Source organism: Triticum urartu, chromosome 2A (genome assembly GCF_056163025.1).
Source record: "Triticum urartu cultivar PI428250 chromosome 2A, HENAU_Tu73, whole genome shotgun sequence".
NCBI lineage: Eukaryota > Viridiplantae > Streptophyta > Magnoliopsida > Poales > Poaceae > Triticum > Triticum urartu.
In genome coordinates, this window is record NC_141874.1 from 350,926,578 (window position 1) to 350,947,252 (window position 20,675).

General features: G+C 44.4%; 1 protein-coding gene across 1 annotated transcript; it reads left to right on the forward strand.

Annotated features, from left to right (window-relative positions):
* Positions 1 to 513: 513 nt before the first annotated feature.
* LOC147985074 (uncharacterized) lies at positions 514 to 3,320 on the forward strand. Its single transcript, XM_087541394.1, has 4 exons — positions 514 to 1,330; positions 2,300 to 2,467; positions 2,585 to 2,764; positions 3,193 to 3,320. The coding sequence occupies exons 1-4, from the start codon at positions 514 to 516 to the stop codon at positions 3,318 to 3,320; spliced, it is 1,293 nt and encodes a 430-aa protein (XP_087397520.1).
* The last annotated feature ends 17,355 nt before the right edge of the window (positions 3,321 to 20,675 follow it).

The window sequence follows — 20,675 nt, forward strand, 5'->3', positions numbered from 1 at the left end:
AGAGTAGTGAACCAGTCATGTTGTTTACTTTTCATGTATGAGTCTATGTATAATTATGTTGGGACTTTATTCGCCGCATTTTTCGCTCTTCTGCTTTCTTCCGGGATTTGTCGCTGGCTTTTCCCCAATTTTATTTTTGGGTGTTTCTCATCTCGATTGTGTTGTCTTGGGAAAAATTCACAATAGGATGACGCGGGGAGGCAGCAGTAGCAACGTTCGTCAGGGAACTCCTGTTCGTTGTTCCGCATGACAGGCAGGACATTCTCCCGAGCTGTACGTTCAGCCACCACCTCCACCGCCTGATCCTCCCTCCACTGAGCAAATTCTGTGTATGTTTGAACAAAAAAAAGGAACAGTGATCTGATTGAAATATTGAGAAGTGTTCAAGCTATGGTTGGATAGAATGGAAATCAGAATGGTCATCACTCAAAGCTGTCAGACTTTCAGAGGACCAATCCACCCAGTTTCAGTTAGATTGTTGACCCAATGGATGCCGACGATTGGTTACGCACAATGGAGAAAAAGCTTGACATTGCCCGTACTGAAGGAAATGATAAATTTCCATTTGTAACTCATTACCTTGAAGGCGCAGCTGCCATATGGTGGGAAAATACAAAGGCCATCTGGCCGATTGATGAGGAAATCACCTGGGAGAAATTTAAGGATAAGTTCCGAAAATATCATATCCCTACTGGAGTTATGAAGGCCAAGCGGCGTGAATTTCTCGCGCTCGTCCAAGGAAATCAGTCTGTGGCTAAATATCTGCAAAAATTCAATCATTTGGCCCATTACTCTCTGTATGACGTGGCCACCGAAGAAAGGAAGATTGACAGATTTCTTGGAGGTTTAAATCCGCAACTTCGGTGTGCTCTCAGTATGTTTGATTTCACGGATTTCCAAACTCTGGTGGACAAGGCGTTCATTGCTGAATGGGAGCACAAGCTTATATCCGATAATAGGCCTGCTAATGACAACAAGCGCAAGTTTGAGCCAAAGAAGGATGGGCCACCTGTGCAAAAGGCTCGTACCTGGCAGCAGACTCAGGTGGAATACATGCCAAATTGGCAGCTGAATGTTAACAAGACCACCACTCAAGTCAAGAATATTGTGACCAATCCAATGCGTGAGGAGCGTCAGCGCAATAATTCTTGTTTCATTTGCGGGCAGCACGGACATTATGCCAAGCAGTGCCCCAAGAACAACAAGACGAATTCCCTAAGTTGGCCGCAAGTCAATTTCATGGAGTCGCGGCCAAACCAGCAAAACTTCACCGGGCACGTGCATCATATCTCCGCCGATGAAGCCCAAGAAAAGCCAGAAGTCGTCATTGGTATGTTTTTTGTTAATGACATACCTGCCATAATTTTATTTGACTCTAGGGCTTCCCATTCTTTTATTTCTCGGAGTTTTGCCGCCCAAAACAATTTTCCTTGCACCATTTTGGGCAAAAATATGATGGTACAAACCCCCGGATCCATAATCGAGAGCAATCTGGTCTGCCGTGATCTGGAGATCAATATCAACGGTGTCTGCTTTCCAACATCTCTGATAATCCTTGAGTCTGAAAAGTTGGATATTATATTGGGCATGAATTGGTTGACCAAATATCAAGTTTGCATAAACTGCGCAACCCAAGAAGTCAATCTGACCAGTCTGGATGGGCAACTCACCAAATTCTATGCTCGCAAGAATATACCCAAGCCAGAATTAGTGTGCACTGCTGTGGTTGAATTGGAATTTATTCCTGTGGTCAGTGAGTACCCTGATGTGTTTCCAGAAGAACTGTCAGGCATGCCGCCAGATCGGGAACTGGAGTTTCCCATAGATCTTGTGCCCGGAACCGCACCATTATACAAGAAGTATTACCGGATGCCCTCATCGGAATTAGTGGAGCTAAAGAAACAACTTGACGAATTACTCTAGAAAGGTTATATTCATCCCAGCTCCTCACCGTGGGGATCACCTGCAATTTTCATGGGCAAGAAGGATGGTAGTCTCCGTATGAGCATAGATTACCGCCGGCTGAATGAGGTCACCATCAAAAATAAATACCCGCTGCCAAGGATTGATGATCTGTTTGATCAGCTCAGTGGGGCTAAGGTATTCTCTAAAATCGATTTACGGACCGGATATCATCAGCTCAAGATTAAAAAGGAAGATATTCCTAAGACCGCATTCACTACTCGGTACGGTCTTTACGAATATACCGTGATGTCCTTTGGTCTCACCAATGCCCCTGCTTTCTTCATGCATATGATGAACAAAGTATTTATGGACTTCCTCAACAAATTCGTGGTAGTCTTCATCGATGACATCCTCATTTACTCCAAGGGTGAAGAAGAACACAAGGATCACCTCCGAGCAGTACTACAACAGCTCCGTGACCATCAGCTATACGCCAAGTTCAGTAAGTGTGGATTTTGGCTCAAGAGGGTTGGATTTCTCGGACATGTACTATCCGCCGAAGGTATAGCCGTGGACCCGAGCAAAGTAAAGGATGTGCTCGATTGGGTACCACCCACGACCGTGACACAGATCTGGAGTTTCCTCGGATTAGCTGGATACTATCATCGTTTTATTGAAGGGTTTTCCAAAATTGCTAAACCCATGACGGAGCTGCTCAAAAAGGATACAAAGTTTAAGTGGACAAAGGACTGTGAGAAGAGTTTTAATGAGCTGAAGATACGACTGACAACCGCACCTGTATTGACTCTTCTAGACATTTATCGCAGCTTTGATGTGTACTACGATGCCTCCAGACAAGGTATTGGTTGCGTGTTGATGCAAGACAGCAAGGTAGTAGCATATGCATCGCGACAGCTACGACCTCATGAGGGAAATTATCCTACCCATGATTTGGAATTGGCTGCAGTGGTTCATGCATTAAAAATTTGGAGACACTACCTCATTGAAAAAATGTGCCAAATTTTTACTGACCACAAAAGCCTCAAGTACATTTTCACTCAGCCAGATTTAAATCTCCGTCGGCGAAGATGGTTAGAGTTGGTCAAGGATTATGACCTTGGAATAAATTACCATCTAGGCAAGGCCAGCGTCGTTGCTGATGCGCTTAGTCGAAAGCCCGTCAGCTTAAATGTCATGTTAAAATCATTGCCCACCAAACTCCAAGAGGAGATCGCTCAGCTCAACTTGGTCATCATAGAGGCTGACCTCGCTAATATTTTTTGGAAGTTACCCCCACACTTGAGATAGAGATCTGCAAGGCACAGCCAGCTGACACCAACCTACAGAGACGTGCCAAGGGCCAGATGGCAAAGCAGGCCTCTGACTTCTCCAAGGACGAATTTGGTACCCTCTGATTCCGTGGACGCATTTGTGTACCAAATCAACCGGACTTGAAGAAGAAAATCCTGTCAGAAGCCCACGAATCTGCATATTCCATTCACCCGGGAGGTACGAAAATGTATGAGTACCTTAAACAAATATTCTGGTGGGATGGAATGAAGAAAGACATTGCCTATTTTGTAGCCTGTTGTGACATATGCAACAAGGTGAAAGAAGATCATCAGAAGCCAGTCAGACTTCTCCAACCGCTACCAGTTTCACAGTGGAAATGGGATGACGTTTGCATGGATTTCATCACAGGATTGCCTAGGACTCAGCAAGGCAAGGATGTAATCTGGGTTATAATAGACACCCAGACCAAGGTTGCTCATTTCATTCCGATCAGCACCAGATACAGAGCAAATGAACGTGCACAACTGTATGTATCCAGGATCGTCAGTCTGCATGGAGTACCCCGAACTATCACTTCCGACCGAGGTTCTTTGTTTACCTCTGCTTTTTGGTCCCGTCTCCATCAAGCCTTGGGGACAGCACTGAAATATAGTACTGCCTATCACCCTCAGACAGATCGACAGATAGAGCGGGTAAACCAAATACTCGAAGATATGTTGCGAGCCTGTGTGCTAGCCAAAGGTGCTAAATGGGAAGACTGCCTACAGTATGCCGAGTTCTCTTATAACAACAGTTTCCAGACCAGTCTAAAGATGTCACCATACGAAGCTCTGTATGACCGTAAGTGTCGCACTCCTCTAAATTGGTCTCAGACTGGAGATAGCCGTATCTTCGGAACGGATCTCATGCTGGAAGCTGAGAAACAAGTTAGGGAAATCCGAGACAGACTGCAATTGGCCAAATCTCGACAGAAGAGTTATTATGATGCCAAACATCGGCAGGTCAGTTTTGAACCCGGAGAACACGCATGCCTCCGAGTCACTCCTATGAAAGGAGTCAAGAGATTTCAGACTCGTGGAAAGCTAGCACCCAGATTCATTGGTCCATTCCTGATTATGTCTTGAGTGGGAACGGTTGCATATCAACTGGAACTACCCCCGGAATTGGCAGACATACACAACGTGTTCCATGTTTCGCAATTGAGACGATGAATATCCCCGCGTGAGAAAAGAACTACAACGGCTGAGATAGAATTGGCAAAAGATTTAACTTATGAAGAGAGACCGTTCAAAATTTTAGATCAGATGGAAAGGGTCACTCGCAGTAAAGTCAGAAAATTTTACAAGGTTCAGTGGGAGCATCACACAGAGTCAGAAGCAACATGGGAGCAGGAAGAATTCCTTAGGGATCAGTATCCAGAGTGGTTTTCCCAAGCAACCGAATCTCAAGGACGAGATTCATTCTAAGTGGGGGAGGTTTGTGACAGCCTGGGTTTTGCCCTTTCTTATTTGCTTGATTTTTCATTTGATTTTTTTTGAAACTTGGAGTTTCTGAATCTTTTCATATGGACTTAAACACTTGGGCATCCTTAACTTTCACCCAAGTGCTTCACTTTCCTCCTAAATCATCATTTCACTTCTGACCCACCCAAAAATAATCTTTGGAATATTTTTCTTAAATGAAAAATATTCATTTTCTTTCCAAAAACCCTAAGCCAGATCTGTTTGCTTCAAAGCAACCCCAATTTTTATGGCTCAGAAAAATCTGAGATAATTCACAAATATTCTGTGAACCCTAGTGCACCTTCCTGAGCAAAAATATTTCAACACTTTTTTGAATATTTTTGCTACATAAAATCTTTTCTATTCTGGACAGAAATGGTGGTTTCTACAACAACTACCATTTTACTTGCTCCATTTGACCTAAACTTTCTTGTGCATCTTCACCTTAGTAACTTATCACTACCCTCCAAAGCACAGCTTCAAACTCCAAGCCATTTGACCACAGTAACATCACCAAGTTACTGACCAGAAACTTACTTGGTGTGTGAAAACTTCTCTACTGCACCTGGATCCAAACCAAATCATGGTAACACTCAAAACTACCACGAACAACATGCCAGACATTGAGTTTTTGCTTAGATCGACCTGATGTCATAGTTCACGTGGTGACCGCGTTCGTCCAGGCGTGCTGGCATGCAGCCGACGCGCTCTGTGATGCGCCCGAGCCTCTGTTGCTCGTGTGCTCGCTTCCCCGCCTGCCCAACCATGCCAACTCTCGCCACCATCATCATCTCAACGTTCTTAACTCCTCCCTGGCGCTCACCGACGCTGGAGCTCGCCGCAGCGAGCACGAGCAAGGTCCGGCCAGCCCAACAGTGCGGAGCGCACTGTGCTCATCGCCATCCTCTTGATCCTGTGCTCGTCTCCGCCGGCCCATAGTGGCCGCGTGACCTCCGTCGCCTTCTCCCCCTCTCACTGGCGCCGCTCGTCGTCGGGCACCGTGGACAGGTGTCCACCGGCGGTGCCTAGAGCACCCTCGCCGCTCGCCTATAAATAGAGCCCTTCCTAGCCTCCTCGAGCACCATCCAGCACTCACACACACCCCACGGTCGAGTAGGAAGCATGAGCCCGGCCGGGCAGGCCTCGGGCCACTGTCCCCGAGCTCAAGCTTGCCAGCGATCCCCTCTGGTCGCCGCAGTAGCTCCAGCCCCTCCCAGGCCTAGGCGACCCCTCCAGGGCCTCCGCCTCTCTCCGGTGAGGCCGTCTCGCCCGCTAGGAGCCCCTGGACTGGCCTCTTCTCGCCGTTTTCCTCAACTCCGGCGACCTCCACGTTCTGTCTCCGCTTGCGAGTTTGATTCTGACACCGTCCGATCGCCCCTAGCTACGCTACGGGTACGGGCAGGTGCCCCTCAACCCCCTCTTGCCATCCCTCCCTCTCATTTGGGCCAAGGAGCCCTCATCGCCGGCGAGAGCTCTAGCGAAGCCGCGGCCCCCTCTGTTTCCTTCTTCCTCTTCCCCCACCTGACTAGCGGGGCCCGCTAGTCAGCCACTCAGTACGCCGCGAAGCGGTACGAGTGGTGGCGCCCCTGGGCTTTACGCCTTCGACGTCACCCCCCAGTCTATTTCTTTTATTCAAATTCATTTGAATTTACAGAACACTTCAAACAGTTATAACTTTTCAACCATAAGTCCAAATGAATTGATTCTTTTTGCATTTTGTTCTTTGATAAGAAATCTAACAGCTCACCAAAGATGATATTTTTCTGGGTTGTCTAGAATTTCTGGGGATTTTCAGAAGTGTTCTTGATATTTTCTTTTTGTGTTTAAAACTATTTTCAGAAGGTGAAACTTGGCTTGAGGATCACCAGGAGGCTTGTGAACCTCATGTGCACTAAGGCAAGCCACAACAACATTTTCATGGTGCCATTTCAATATTTGAGATTTTCTTACTTGAATGAAATGATTAATCCATGCATTTAAATTATTATGGAGTTATTTATATTCTATTAAACATTGGTTAGTTGTTATGCTTGATCTACAGAATGGGTGAAACTAGTTTAGTGGATAAAGCAAGATAAGATTTATTTGAGGTGATGTTAGAAATAATTATTTAAAGCTATGTTTTTGCCCTCCTTAGATTGATAAAAATTTGTTAGAAAATGTTCTGTTAAATACTTGTTTAATCATATTACTTGTCTTACAGAATGTTTGAACCCAACTTAGTGATAAAGAAAGTAAGAGTTGTTCATAGTGAAATCTTTTTGACAAGCATAATTGAAATTTATCGGAGTTACTTTCTTGCGTAAGAAATCAATAAAACTTGTTGCAAAATATTTTGGTTAAGTTGTGAGTTATTTGAGCAAGTAGAGTAATTTGAGTTGTTGACGTTATGCTTGGTGTGTATAAGGATGACATCGGTCATTTTTATCACTATATGATGCATGTGTTGTTTTGCATTTCATGGCATGCTATGACACCGGTCATTTTTAGTTTAAGGTTAAACCTGAATATAACTCAACTTGAATATACTGTTGACTAGGTCATGGTGCCGCTGAATCGAGTTTCTTTCTAGTGCAACCACATTTGCCTTTGTGGGAAGGCCTTGATTCGGTCCATTGACATGGCCTCTGGTCGGTGCCTCCATCTAGGGAAGGTTATGTCGTGCTTGCCCTAGCCCGGTAAGCAGACATAATCTTGTGTGCTCGTTGATGAGATTATGGTACTGAGTCCCGAGTGGGAGTGTTCCCGAGTGGGAGTGTTTTGACCACGACGGTGGTCGGGATGTCTTTGCTAGACACGGGGCCACCCAGGACCAGCCCGTTGGGGATTTGGGTCGGAGTGGCCAGGAGAGTGCTGTGGGAATGGAGGGGTTTTGATGGAATGTCGTTGGTCCACCCGAATGGGAGTGCGAGGCCATGGATTCCGTGGTGTGGGTACGGTGTACTACCTCTATAGAGTGTGTAATCTATCGATAGCCGAGTCCACGGTTACGGACACCTCGTAGTAGGTCCCACCATGAGTCAACGTTTAATAAAAATTGCACGCTAAGCTATGAACTTTGCATTGTTGATGGATGGCAGAAAGGCCATCGAGGCATTTGGGACCAAATGATGGTCATGGTTGTGATCGCCGTAAGGATCACGAGTTGTTCTTGAGAAAGACCACTTTGGTGGTGTGTTTGTAATCTGACCACTTTGGTGGTGTGTTTGTGATCTAGAGATGATCACGGTTGGTAAGCTGTCCCGAGGGACCTTCGAGCATGATCACAACATGTTGACATATAGTGTTGCATTTTTAATAATTCGTTAAATATCATAACTTTGTTTGTCATTATGATTATGCCTGTTGTGAGCTTGCAAGTACATTCAATGTACTGACCTAGCATGTCATGCCAGATTTCAGGAAAGTATCGTTGGAGAGGAGCGCTGTTCGAGTCTAGATCGTGTCCACATCGGTGTCCCTGTGATATGGAGCTTCTGCGACGTTATTCCGCTGCCACGTAGTTGTTCGGATCGATGCCCCTTTATGTTCACTAAATAATGTACATATTGTTCAGCCGCACCGAGTGTGCTGGTTGGCCTCGACAGCTGTTGTAATGTAACTCTGTTCCGCTAGCATCAATAAAGCGGTTGTTATTCTGTACCAAGATGATGTGTGTTGCCAGAAGACATGGTCTCTGGGCTGGCAATGCATGGTAAACTGGTCCCTCTGAGCCGGGGTGCCACAATTATTGTGCAATTGCAGGAACCATTCTAATATTTTGGTTTCTAACAATTTGGTCTTGCAGATGTAGGTCCTGTTGTCAAAGGTTTTGACCCACTGTTCGACCCTTTTTGCATATGGGGAAATGAGTTGTCCATGAATATAAATCAAATCAAGAAACTCAGAAAGATTGTTAGGATAAACAACACGATTGTTGTCTGCACAATAAAGAAGACATCAGTTCACTACAAGGTGGTACTAACTATTATACCTTGCCTCTTTTTATTCCTTTGCCCCATTTCCAATATAGAGAAGATATTTATACACATCCTTTTTTCAGGCCTTTCCAAAGCAGTTCACTGATGATTACCTCTCAAACCACCTCTATGGTCAGGAGGCAAGGAAGGTATTCACACAACACCCACGGTTCAATATTGAAGTGTTCCTGAAGAGGACGAAGGACGGACGGTCAATCATCCACATGCACTGGCCTAAAGTTGCAAAGACCTTCAACATGAATGAAGGCTCAATATTCACCTTCCGCTTCAGCGGTTTTCCAGATGAGATGCATCTGTCTATAAACCGTCTATGATGCTAATTTCGAAAGGTTCTACATGTTGCATGTGCAACTTGCTGCTAGTGCAGTTGTGTAATGGGGTAGCAGATTGCTGAAGCTATATCATGTTGTACTCTGATGTATTTCAATTATGAAATTCTGCTTCCTTAATATGGAAATGAAATATATTGTGTGCTTAATATGAAATGTCAATTAGATTAATAAATGGATTATGAATAATCATATAATTATCCTACTAATGGCGAATTAGCCAGCTAATTGGGTCTTGCTATTCCAAACGGTTGTTGAAAAAATACCGTGGGCGATGACCTCAGGTAATGCACACAGTTTCTAGGAATAAACCAAGTTGGATCAATGAACAATCACACACCACTTTCTCTTGAAAACTATTTGTGTTAGGCCACCTTGCGCAAACGTTTATCACATAAAAACTGTGTGTGATGGACAGCCTTTGCCACATAGTTTCTTCTACGGACCTTCTGTGATACATTCAATAACGCAAACGATTTAACGGGAAAAATTGTGTGTGATGTACCTGTGAAGGGAAACATTTTCGTTTGAGCGACTGTGTGGGATGTACATACGAAAGGAAACGTTTAGCATGGACTAACTGTGTGGGATGTACTTGCGACCGGAAACAATTTCGCCGTATAATTGTTTTTTAGCTCTACTGTACGTATTTCCGTATTTGAGCGCTTGCCGGTCGCACACGTTCTCATTTTGCCGAGCGTGCGTGCCAGGAGGGCATATCCCTAACGGTTTCTAGGTCATGTGGGAAGGACCCCCCTATCACCCACACTCACTTGGCGAGGTTCCAAATGCCGTCGCGGAAAGGGGTTAAAAACCGTTTGTTTAGGACCGACGCGCACCAGTGGGTGGCTAACATACGAGTACAAGAGTAAGAAGAGTAAACTGCGCCTAACGGTCGCAAACTAGTAATGATCAATAAGTGATCCTAGACTACTAACGAGTCAAACATAACCCCGCCAAGTTCTCTACAACCGGATATTATAAATTTCCAAGTCGCCACATAACTACGGGCACGGCTTCTGAAAAGATTTAACCATGTAGGGGTTCTCCAAGTGGTCCATTATAAATTACCATGTGCATCTGATGGAACATCCTCACACCATGAATAACATGATGCTTATGATAAGGAATTCCGGTTAACCTGCCTCTCATCAGAGGTAAAAACTAAACTAGCAAGGTCGCCCGATGTGCCGACAATCTCGATAGCAGCTGCGTATCTCATTCTCAGGGCACGACCGGATGGGACAAGCTACAAGTAAAACCAATCCTTAGTTTCCCTGTGGTGGCCCCGCAGGCTGCCCGTTTTGGACCAACACATCGGCACTGGTCCACCTGCAGTATGTGGAATTAGGAATCCACGCATAGCGCTAACTCCCTATGCATCAGTTTATTATTAATTAGTATTATTATGTTGGTAAATTTTAAAACCAAGTTGGTCCTTGCTGGAAGAGTTCTTTTCTAAGCGATTGGTCAGGGGGTTCCCATACACCCACATGTGTTAGGAGCGCTCATCAAGGAACATAACACCGGTATGACGGAAACTAGGGCCGCAAGAGTGGAACAAAACACGAGGCAAAAGGCCGAGCCTTCCACCATTTACCAAGTATATAGATGCATTAATTAAATAAGTTATATTATGATATCCCATAATGTCCATGTCCCAACATGGAACAACTTGCACTGCACCTGCAACTAGCAACGCTATAAGTGGGGCTGAGCAAATCGGTAACATAGCCAATCAACGGTTTGCTCGAATCGTGGAAAATGTTAGAGGCTGTTTCATGGCAATTTTGGGGGCTTGACAAACAAGTGGTAGGTAGCGCGACATAGCAGTAGCATCGAGAAAACTAGAAAAGCAAAGATAGTAGTGATATACTAGGTAATGGTCATCTTGCTTGAAATCCTGCTCGGAGGAAGATCGAGTCCGTGAAGTAGATAAGCCAACGTAGTCGAACACATCCTCACAATCGCAATGAAAGCATGAACTATCGAGAAGAAGCACAACCGAAAAGAAGCAAGCAATACAGTAAACACACAAGCATAAACATGGCATGATGCACAACCAAGTATCATGCATGACAAGGTTAAATGTCGTTACTCATGGCAAGAGATGATGCATGAAAGAACCTCACAACAAAGCAAGTTTAAATGAGGCCGGAAACAACACATAACAATTCCGGTAAGTCCCCATATGCAAATTTCGAATTTGGTTCTAATATGCATTAAACTCAATGTTAATGTCGTAAAACAGCAAGTTAAAGGGCACCATGATGACCTACATGTTTTTCTTGTCAAGTTACATATGTAGATCATTAATTTAGAGCTACAGTCTAAAAGATATGAGCAAAACAAGTTTAACATGGCATTGGTGCTAAATGCATGCAAACATCAACCACAAACACTCAAATCAAGGATGCAACATGACATGAGGAAACTACATGTAATTCTAAGCAGGTTTCATATAGGACATGATCGAAACGGAGCAACGGTTCAACAATTACTATCAACACAAGTTATAATGACAATCTGCCCAAAACAACAACTAGGCATATTGCAAGCACCAAATCCACATGCTACATGAACTATAGGGAACAAACTTAATATGCACCTAAAGTAGAGACAACAGACTTCAATTCATAGTTAAGGTTCTGGTTTATAAGAATCAATGTTAATTTAATATGCTCCATGCAATGTTCTGCTACAGATTAATGACTGAAAAACTGGAGTTGTAAAATAGTAACATTATGATGTTGCATTGGGATGCACATAACAGCAAGCAAAGATATTTTAATATTTATGTGGATGGCATGGGCAGGGAATAGACATGGCAATCTTCAACTTACTCCATTGACACAAGTTCATATGATGCATAGATTAATGTCACGCCCAATATGCGACAATATCCTAAAAGGACTCGAAGGTCCCACCAAGGATAGAACCGCATATTGACACGCTTTTGCAAGGTGGATATCATCACATCATACCATTACATAATATTTGGGATACATACAAAAGGCATACAATGCCACAAGAATACATCATTACATCATACATGGAACGACATCCGACTACAAATGAAACACAAACAGAAGCTCAAACGACATCCACCCTGCTAGTCTAGGCTGCCGGCTAGGAACCTATTCCCTGAGCGAAGAAGAAGCAGAAGAAGAACTCCAACACAAGCAAACGTCGCTCTCATGTCATGAACCTCGCATTACTTGTACCTGCAACTGTTGGTGTAGTAATCTATGAGCCACGAGGACTCATCAATACCATTACCATGGGTATCAAGACTAGCAAAGCTTAAAGGGTAAGGAAGGGGTAAGGTGGTGGGTTTGCAGGAGCGACTAAGAAAATTATGGTGGCTAACTCATGAGTACAAGAGTAAGATGAGAAGCTAAACAAACGATCGCCAACTAGTTACGAGCAATAAGTGATCCTAAACTACTTACGTTCAAACATAACCCAACCGTGTTCTCTTCTCAACCGTACCCGAAAAGATACAGTCACGGCTATGCACACGGTTGGTGTATTTTAATTGAGTTTACTTCAAGTCCACTACAACCGGATATTAACAAATTCCCATCTGCCACATAACGGCGGGCACGGCTCTCAAAAGTTTAAACCCTGCAGGGTTTCCCAACTTAGCCCATTACAAGCTCACGATCCGCAGAGACAATCCTCCATCGCGGGACCCCCCGATCAGACTCGGAATCCCGGTGCACAAGACATTTCGACAATGGTAAAACAAGTCCAGCAAGACCTCCCGATGCACCGACCTAGCCTGATAGGAGCTGCACGATCTCGTTCTCAGGGTACACCGGATGAGCGAAGCGTACAGGGTCCAAATACCCCAAGTTGCCTAGGGCGGTCCCGCACGGTGCTCTATTTGGGACCAACACCATCAACACTGGCCCCCCTGTATGTAGAAAATCCTCGGGTTCATGATGCCCTATGCCAATTAATTATTAGGTTCAAGTATTATTATGGAAAATGTTAAAACCAATGTTCGGCCTTGCTAGAAGAGTTTTATTCAAAGCAAATTGTCAAGATGGGCCCATAAACCCTCATCGTGTTAGGGACGCAAAATCAAGGAACATAACACCGGTATGATGGATACTAGGGCGGCAAGAGTGGAACAAAACACCAGGCATAAGGCCGAGTCTTCCACCCTTTACGAAGTATATAGATGCATTAATTAAATAAGAGGTATTGTGATATCCCATGATATCCATGTCCCAACATGGAACAACCTGCAACTGCACCTGCAACTAGCAATGCTATAAGAGGGGAGCAAAGCGGTAACATAGCCAAAGAACGGTTTGCTAGGAAGGGTGAAACGGTTAGAGGCTAATCATGGCAATTTGGGAGGCTTGATAAACTAGTGGTAGGTAGCGCTACATAGCGATAGCATTGAGACAACTAGCATAGCAAAGATAGTAGTGAGATCCAAGGTGACGGTCATCTTGCCTGATAGATGCATTAATCTCCATGCTAGCCAAGTTATTGCAGCTTCCTCCATCTATGATCACGCGAACAGAACGTTCCTTCACAACTCCCTTTGTATGGAACAAATTATGCCTCTGATTTTGCTCAGCTTGTGTAACCTGCACACTCAAAACACGTTGAGCAACTAAACATTCATACCTGTCAGCATCTTCAGGAGCCATGTATTGCATCTCATGATCAGAATCGTCTCCACCGTGTTCTTCACGTGTAATAAGAGCCAAAGTCTCCTCATCATAGTCACTAGCGGACTCATACCCACCATCCTCAGTAACAATCATCACACGCTTAGATGGGCATTCTCTCGCATAATGACCTCCACCCTTGCAACGTCGACAAATAATATCATGTGTTTGCCCTATTGATGCCATGGAAGAAGAAGAGCTCTTTGCAGCCCAGAAGGTGTGCTCTTGGCAGATAGTGGTGATTGTGCCTGCTTTATTGTATCACGGTTGGAGGTGGCAGCCGACGGAGGCGCCGGTGTAGCAGAACGTGTGGAAGTAGATGACGCACGTGGTGTCCATGATGAAGGTCGACCTGCAGAAAAGTTAGTCCGCGCCAATGCCTGTCGATCCTGCACTTCACGTTCAGCTTTACAAGCAAGATGGAATAAACGAGTGATATTAGTATACTCCTTATACTCTAGAATCGTCTGAATCTCTCTATTTAATCCACCCATAAAACATGCAAGCATAGCTTCATTCTCCTCAAAACATCGAAACATCGGGACACCTTAGCCTCTATCAAGTGGTATCAGATTTCCAGGTTGCTCGGTGAGATTTTACAGTTTTTCGTAGATTAGATCGAGTCTGTTCTTCATACCTACAGTCCACGAAAAAGCCAGAAAAAAAATTAGGGTTAGTTCATCATATCTGAACCAATCTGAGCCTTTGCATAATCTTTTTAGGGTTTTTGCTTTGTTGAATTTGCGGTTGCATCGTCGTGTCAAGTTGCTGGTCTTAGAGTCTAGTCTTTTAGAGTTTCGAGTTCTGGTCATAAGTTGTCACGCCGCCGCCGCACCATCATCATCGCCCATCTACCACTTTTTCTTATCCTCCACCGCTCTGATACCACTTGATAAAGGCTAAGGTGTCCCGATGTTTCGATGAGATGGTGGCTATCGTTTTCTGTGGGAGTCGACCTTGACGATCCGACTACGAACGTGCGAGACGTCGCGCCTTAGCAATCGCTAAACCAACTTCTGAGGGTTATTGACCACGCCGGAGCACGATCAACCTGACCACGAGGGTCTGTTTCCCGCGAACAAACGAAGAACAAGCAAGAAACTGAGATTGCAATCGGGATATTGCGAATATAAGATGAAAGCTTTATTGATCAAGGTGGGGTTCTATGACGTCTTGGTCTGGTCGTTGGACACAAACGAAGTACGCGAAGTTGCAGCTATGGCGAACTTTTAATCTAAACAAAACCCAAAGTCTAAATGACGCCCTAAGGGTTGTATATATGGAGGAAGAGGGGGGAATTTCGTGGCCCTTGAGGGTGGGGTCCGAAACCAACCCTAACTCTTGTTTCCCCACACATACGGACTCTAAAAATAGCCTATACTTAAGTATTTCGAAATTACATGGGCCTGGCCCATTAATAAGGTGACGCAGCACCTAGAATAGCCTATGGACTAATATTATGAAGTGGCATCTTGTATATTTCGTCCAAGGCTTCATGCACTCCTTATGGCGGCTTCAAAGTCCTGAAATCATCACTTGTAACTCCGTTCTTGATCCCCTTGCGCATGCCATCAACTCCATGCGTGTTCTTGCTCCAATGTTCATCCTTCTCCAAGCTAGGCCCTTCATTTGTAAGCGAAACAAATGTATCCAATTTAGGCAGCATCATAATCTCATGAACATTAGAATCATTACCAAGAAACGAAAGTACCTGGTAATTTAATTGGCGTGCGCGAGCTCTAGTAATTGGTCCAGTATATGTAACAGTAGGGGCTGTGGGTGTAACAATGGTATTGATGTCCTCATCATTGCCTGAAATCCAACTAGGAAGAAGAACGAGTCCATGAAGAAGACGAGCCAACGTAGTCGAACGGATCCTCACAATCGCAACATGACCGGAACTATCAAGAAGAAGCACAACCAGAAAGAAGGGAACAACATGGTAAACCAACAAGCATAAACATGGCATGATGCACAATCAAATATGATGCATGTCTGATTTAATGAGGCATGGCATGGCAAAGTGCAACAAACAAAACTACAAGTTAAGTGGAGCTCAATATGCAACGGGTTGCATATTGACGAAACACCACATCAATTGTTCAGTTCTCTCCCGTTTAATCTACTCAACAATATTAAATGTTGTTAAACATGGCAATAGGTGAAGCATAAGTAAATAAACTATTAAGCAAGTTTAAATGAGCTCGGAAATAACAAACAACAATTTCGGTAAATCCCCGTATGTATATTTAGCAATAGATGCAAACAACAATTTTAAACCTTTTAGATGTTGTTATCATGATGCGGATGACATAAACAAGTTTTATACAACTTTTTGAAAATGTGACATGAACATGATATGAAGCACTTGTCGCCATGACGGAATGAAAGGGTGCCATGGCGACAATAACGGGAATGGTGCAACGGCAACATTCCGATGATTCGGCCACTTGATTGATATGTTGGTGGCGAAACAAAAGGCATGAGTGAGTTGAGCAAGATGGTGGGGTGCTCCCGACTACCGGGTTCCCATGGGTTAGTCGCATGGAAACGAGTGACAATTCTAACACGGTGCAAACATACGGTTCATCTCGTACAACATGCATTCGTCCACGAGTCGTTGTATCAGCAGTTATACCTTCGAAGCGTGCATTTTCGGGGTAGAACGAGTTGGATGCGGTGTATAAGAAAGTAAACTTTCTCGCAATGGTAGTGGAAGTAGTGGTACACGTCTTGGAGAGGGACTTGACGAATCCAACATCTTCGGGGCGACGGTAGTTGTACACGGCAAAGGTAGTGGTACTATGCATTGATTGTCGTGGTACTAGGGGTCTTCGAACTTGCCGGTCTAGACAACTCGAAGGGGTACTTGGCGTTCTTCGGTTCCATATCCACAGTCATCATGTAGTCATTCTCGACGATGGAGTCGAACATGGGGATGAACATCGGGGTACTTTGCAGTCCGGTCTTGGTGACGGTAGTCGTTCACGTTCGTTCGGAGATGTAATTGATGACTCCAAGCCCTTCGCAGTCGATGGTGGTGGTACTTGGCGCAACACCTTGTAGTCGTTCGGGCGTCGGTAGAGGTACTTGTTGCATCTCCAGGCGTACTCGACCTTGGCGTATCCAAGGTCTTCGGTGCTACGGTACTTGGCGGATCATCATGTAGACGTACTTTCGAGAGGAACTTGGCACGTCCAAAATATTCGGGGATTGTCCTTGTACTTGCGGTGTTAGTCTCCTCGGGTCAATGGTGATGTGCAAGGGCCAAAATTAACGGCAGCTTGGGCGGCTCCTCAAGGCCATGGAGACGACAGGCAGCAGGAGGCTGCTAGTGGAGGAAGGGTCACGACGAGGGCCCGTAGGGGATTAGAAGGAGGTGCTCGTGAGAAGAGCCTCGCAGTGGTGTGGAGGTTGCCGATGGAGCAGATGGTCAAGGAACAGGCGGTGCAGGATGGCAGTATGGAGGGCTTTGTTGCGGGAGACGGTTGCAGGCGAGACAAGGTGCGGCGGAGCGCCATGGGGATGCATGCAGTAGTGGGCGCGGGCGTGATTTGAGCGACGCAGCAAGGCGCCACGGCCACCGGAGGCAGAGGCGATGTGCGATGGAAGGAGGACGGGGTCGGCAGTCGAAGCAGCAGCGGGAAACGACAGTCATGGGAGGCGCGCTTGGTGCGCCCACGGCGTCGAGCATGGGAGGAGGTGATGTCGGTCGTCCTCCTCGCCCTAGACATGATGAGGCAAGGGAGGTCTTGGCACGGGGCTCCGGCGACACAAGGCGCCGTGGCGGGGCTTGAGCGACGACGAGGCGCGGGAAGAGGAGAAGGGCAGTGGATCGAGAGGAGAGGAAATAGGTTGGGGGACGAGGTCGAGCGGGTGGCGGTGGAGTGGGGAACGAGAGGGAGAGGTTGCAGAGGATCGGGCTAGGTTAGCTAGGGTTTGCAGGGGTGCGGGCTGGGCTGTGGATTGCCTAGGTGGGCCGGCGCAGGAGGTTGGGAGGCCCAGCTGGGCTGGCTTGGTGGGAGGCCCAAGTGGCCAGTTAGGATTCTCTCTCCCATTTCTCTTTTATTTACCAAAAACAGTAAATAGCAAAGAAAGAAAAAGAGAGAAGGAAAGGGTTGGAGAAAGAATTTGGGCACGGGGATAATTTTCTTGGACTCACAAAAATATGCTTGGTCCGAGAATATTAGAAGTGGCAAGATCGAAAGATATGAATTCAAACTCATTTGAATTTAATTCAAATGGGTTTGAACTAGGACTTGGTAAAAGGAAGGTCCGAAAATGTTGAGATTTTTGGTGGAGCTCCGGAAAGTGATGAAAGAGTTTATGGGCAAGGTTGGAGACCAAGAATTCAGATAACAAAGGCATGGAATATTTTGCAAGTGTGTTATGGTTAATTCCAAATCAATGGAATATTTTGTAATAGCTCCCTAATATTCCAAGGATAAGTTATAAAGAGAAGTCACCCTTCCCTCGATTTAAATGGATCAAGGATCCATACAATTTATTTAAAAGAGTTGTAAAATTAATGATATGATGGCATGATGACATGATGCAATGCAAGAGTTGACATGATGAACGCAACAAACAAATAAAACACACAGCGACAACAGAAATAAATGGAAGGCGTCTGGAGCGTTGGTCTTGGGGCGTCACAACTCTCGTCCACTTACAAGAGATCTCGACCTGAGATCCAAGGATGGCACCGGGGAGAAACGGAAGAGGAAGAGGTAAAACAAAGTTGCTTTTTGACAAACGAGTGAAACCAATGAACCTTGAGAGGTTGAATTTTTTTTTGAAAGAAAGAACACAATAGAGTCGAGCGAAATTGAGAGCACTCCGGTAGAAAAGAGAAACAAGGAACACCATGTGAACCTCGGAGGTTGCAAAGATATGAATGACGACAAGAAGGAATTGAAACCACTCTGGTTGAAACGAGATAACCAAGGAACAAGGAAGAACAAATACAAACAGCACTCCGGTTGAAAAGAGATGCAAGACTTGATAAGATGAAAAGAACATGATCTTGACAAAACAAGATGATGGGTCGAAGAGAGGAACATCACAATGCCTCTGAAATGAACGAAGAATAGAATGAAAAGAACGGAGATGAGAGAACTAACATCTGTCACAACTGAACTTGAGAGAGCACTCTTATGAAGGGTTGAACGGAGTTGTTGGAAATCAACAACAAAAGATATGATTTCCAATGGTCTTAAGGAAAACATTCCCAAATTATGAGGTGAAGACCAGCCACTAACAGAATCAATCAATTGGATTGAGATCAAGAAGGAGATGAAAACTCATTCATCGAGATGAGAAGCAGAAATTGGATCATAGATAAGCACCATAATGGCAACATTCCCAATGGAAGGCTTTAGGTGAAATATATACCAAGATAACTCCAAGGAAGAAAATGATGGGTTTAAATATCTCATTCCTGACAAATTTTGAATCATGAAACATGAAAGAATTTGTCAAAAATGACATAACACCACCTCAAAAGATAATGTAAAAGAATTGCACTTGAATGCAAGATGAAGAATGCTTGAACTCCTCAAAACAAAACATGTGTTGAACACCATGTTTATTTTAGAGTATATCTTGGCGGATCTTAACTTCGAGAGAAATCTTGAAGAACAATTTAAGAATGAAAGGAATCCTTGAGGAAGCACCATGTAGAGCCTTCATGAAGAAATCCGGTAAAAAAAGGATGATAGAAAGAAAGAGAAGTTGAAAACACAAGGTAAAGCCTTGCACTAATTTTGATGGATCTTCGTCATGATATAATTGAGAGCTTGAGACTCTCGAAAGAAAAGGATGAAACACTTGATCCAGGAATTTTGACAAGCCTCCGAGATAAGGTGTTAAATCACCTCGATGATAAGAATCACGTCAAGCTTACCGTTCATCACCTTAAATTGATAGCAAGCAAAGGAATTGGCATGCCACTTATTCTTCTTGAAGGATTAAGGATAGATATAGCACAAACTTGAGAAGGTCTTGATGGAACCACCGGTGGGACTATGAAACAACGAATGTATTGATATGATAACGACGGAAGAGAAATCTTTAAGAACCACCGTAAGAATTGAAAATGAATGTAGCAAGGCACAAATCACTGGGAAGAATTAGGAAACGAACGAAGATACTTGGGGAAATTTAGATACAAGAGAATGAAGAGATCATGAGCTCACTAGGGAATAATTTAGCGATGCACTGGCAAGATTCGGAGAACAAGAGCTAAAAGCCGAGAATGAATAATTCTGAGACGATGGGCTTCAAAGAATCAAACTGAAAAGACTCCTGAATTGCTCCGAATGGGTGAAAAGAATTCTCGCAATCGAAAACAATTATGAGAGGATGGCCTAAAGCTAGAACCATGAATCTTTGGAAGAATGTGTAAGGATTTAAGAGGAACGCTTCTTCGGTCTTGAAAATCCGAGAATGACGATGAGAACCACAACCATGAATTATTGAGGCACTCCAGAATGAAGAATAAAAAAGGTTGCACCAATGATGAAAAGAATGTGAAAGATCTTGGAGAAAGACATATGACTGATGACAATTCATTCTTACGTCACACTTTTGAAAAGAATTTGGGAATCGCTCTGGATAAATTAGAAGAGTCATGTAAGACCCTAGGAAAAGACCTGTGGGTTAAGGCCCACTCAAGAGAAACACCGTTGAAATGATTGCTTGAAAGAGATTGCACCGATTGGATTGAATTGCTTGAATGAGATAATAATCTCCAAATAGCTTGAACGGATTAAGAATGGAAACACGAATCTTCTGAGATATCTTGAGAACTCCGGATATGAATAGAGAGAGGTGAATAAATAAGTGGTGCACCGGCATGAGAAAGCATATGAAAGGTTGAAAGGGACATAATCAACACCGAAAGCTTGAATTTAGCCCATCGAAGAAGAAAGAACGAAGAATGATAAACTTGTAGAGTATCTTCATTAGAACCAC